Source organism: Equus przewalskii, chromosome 11, assembly GCF_037783145.1.
Source record: "Equus przewalskii isolate Varuska chromosome 11, EquPr2, whole genome shotgun sequence".
NCBI lineage: Eukaryota > Metazoa > Chordata > Mammalia > Perissodactyla > Equidae > Equus > Equus przewalskii.
Genome location: NC_091841.1, coordinates 19,545,617 through 19,548,040, shown reverse-complemented (window position 1 = coordinate 19,548,040; position 2,424 = coordinate 19,545,617). Strand labels below are relative to the sequence as shown.

General features: G+C 41.8%; 1 protein-coding gene across 1 annotated transcript; it reads left to right on the top strand.

Annotated features, from left to right (window-relative positions):
- The first annotated feature begins 1,087 nt into the window (after positions 1-1,087).
- Positions 1,088-2,041, top strand: LOC103560504 (olfactory receptor 9I1-like). Its single transcript, XM_070566048.1, has one exon. It carries the CDS (start codon positions 1,088-1,090, stop codon positions 2,039-2,041), a length of 954 nt encoding a protein of 317 aa, XP_070422149.1.
- The last annotated feature ends 383 nt before the right edge of the window (positions 2,042-2,424 follow it).

Here is a 2,424-nt window from a genome sequence, read left to right as displayed (position 1 = left end):
TCTAAGACACAGTGCTAAGAGGCCACTTTTTATGTATGCCAGTGCCTCCCTCCCACAGTTGACCCCTGATTAGAGACTGAGGAGACTCCTTACCCAAGATTAAAATGTTAAAGACTAAAGTAGAAAGAAAGACTTTTAGTTTTCTTTTTTTTATTATTACTGAGATATAACTGACATACAACATTCTGTAAATTTAAGGTGTACGTCCTGTTGGTTTGATACATTTCTATATTGCAATGTGATTACCACCATAGTGTTAGCCAACACCTCTATCATGTCCCATAATTATCCTGTCTTCCTTATGGTGAGAACAATTAAGAACTAGTGTCTTAGCAACTTTGAAGTTTATAATACAGTGTTGTTCATTGTAATCACTATGCTGTGCAGTAGATCTACCTAACTTATATCTAATATTTACAAGTAAGTGCCCTTAAACAGCCTCTTCTAATACAATCTGTCTAGGCAATTTTTTTACCACATGCCAATTAATTATATAATAAGAAAAAATACATCAATGGGCAATGTGAGGGAAAAGTCAACATATAGAGCAGATTCATCATCATTCAACTTCTGAAAGGCTTTCACAAGAAGAGATTAAAATTGTTCTGAGATCTGGAAGAGGTAAATCTAAAGCCAAAGTAGGGAAAATTAAGAGAGAGAATCCATATACAAAAGGAGAATTAACAGGAAGATATGTCCACTGACGGAGGCTCATACAGCTGGATACACATGGAGGGTATGCAATTAAGGAGACTCCAGCATCCAAAGGGGGTTAGAACAGATACAGACTAGATTCTCTCCAAATCTGAGAGTCTCTATGTCCCTTATTTTCATAGAATTTCCAAATATAAATGAGAATTAATCTGAATTAGAAACACCAACCCACAGCTCAGTTGCAAAAAATGCAGGATAAGACCATAGATGCCCAAGGAAAATCAGCCAGGTACAGGATTTCTCAAAAACAAGCTCTATATATTGGCTCAGAAATAAACACCTAACTTCTATCATAGAGAGAGAATCTTTCCTTCAATTCTGGGAATTTTTTTATTTGATTCTCATCCTCAGATCAATAATCCACATTGAATCCATGGCCAAGAATAATCTCACCACAGTAACTGAATTCATTCTCATGGGCTTTACTGACTACCCCGAGTTGGAGATTCCCCTGTTCGTGATGTTTCTGAGTTTCTACGTGGTCACCCTTCTGGGAAATGTGGGGATGATCATTCTGATTCAAGTGGATGTCCAACTCCACACCCCAATGTACTTCTTCCTGGGCCACCTCTCCCTCCTAGATGCCTGCTACACCTCAGTCATCACCCCTCAGATCCTGGCCACACTGCCCACAGGCAAGATGGTCATCTCCTATAGCCAGTGTGCGGCCCAATTCTTTTTCTTCACCATTTGTGCAAGTACTGAGTGTTTCCTTCTGGCAGTGATGGCCTATGACCGCTATGTCGCTATTAGCAACCCACTGCTCTACACTGTGGTCATGAACCCCAGAATCTGCTGGAGTTTGGTGCTGGGAGCCTATGTCTGTGGGATGTCGGGGACCATCCTGCGTACCACATGCATCTTCACCCTCCACTTCTGTGACAACAATAAGATCAACTTCTTTTTCTGCGACGACCCACCTCTGTTGAAACTCGCCTGCAGTGACACAACAAACAGTGAGATTGTCATTGTCTTGATGGGAAACTTAGTGATTTTGGCCAATGCCTTGGTCATCCTGATTTCCTACATGCTCATTATCAAGACCATTTTGAGGGTGAAGTCTTCAGGTGGCAAGGTCAAGACTTTCTCCACATGTGCCTCTCACCTCACTGCTGTGGCCATTTTCTTTGGGACTCTCATCTTCATGTATCTGAGGAGTGGCTCAGGCAAATCCCTAGAGGAAGACAAAGTCGTGTCTGTCTTCTATGCTGTGGTAATCCCAATGCTGAACCCTCTGATCTACAGCCTGAGAAACAAGGATGTGAAGGCAGCATTCAAAACGGTCACTGGCAGATTCCAGGGTCCCAGAGCATGTAGATCTGAGTGAGAGGTCCTCCCTTCTTGGTCCATTTTCTTTCCATATCAACATATCTAGCAGGCACCAGCACTGTAGGTAACTTGTACCCACAAACTGAGGGAAGTTAGACAGGTGCCACCAAGTACACAAGAAAAACTGCAAATGTGGTAAAATTTGTCTCCAGCAATCCAATAGCACTTTCCACCTTTCCTCTCTCCCACCTCCAGTCCATTCCTTAGCTCCCAAAAGTCTCATGCTACACTCTGACACCATTCCCTATAGAATCTTCAAGACACTTAACAGTATCTAATACATATGTTTGTTTTCATTCCCTGTCCACAATAGAATGTAGGTTCCATGGAAGCAAAGACTGATATTTTTAGTGCATCTCAACTCACAGTAGACATTCACTA

Bases quoted from the DNA above. Each gene is read 5' to 3' on its own strand.
- LOC103560504 (XM_070566048.1), top strand. From the start codon at position 1,088: ATGGCCAAGAATAATCTCACCACAGTAACTGAATTCATTCTCATGGGC.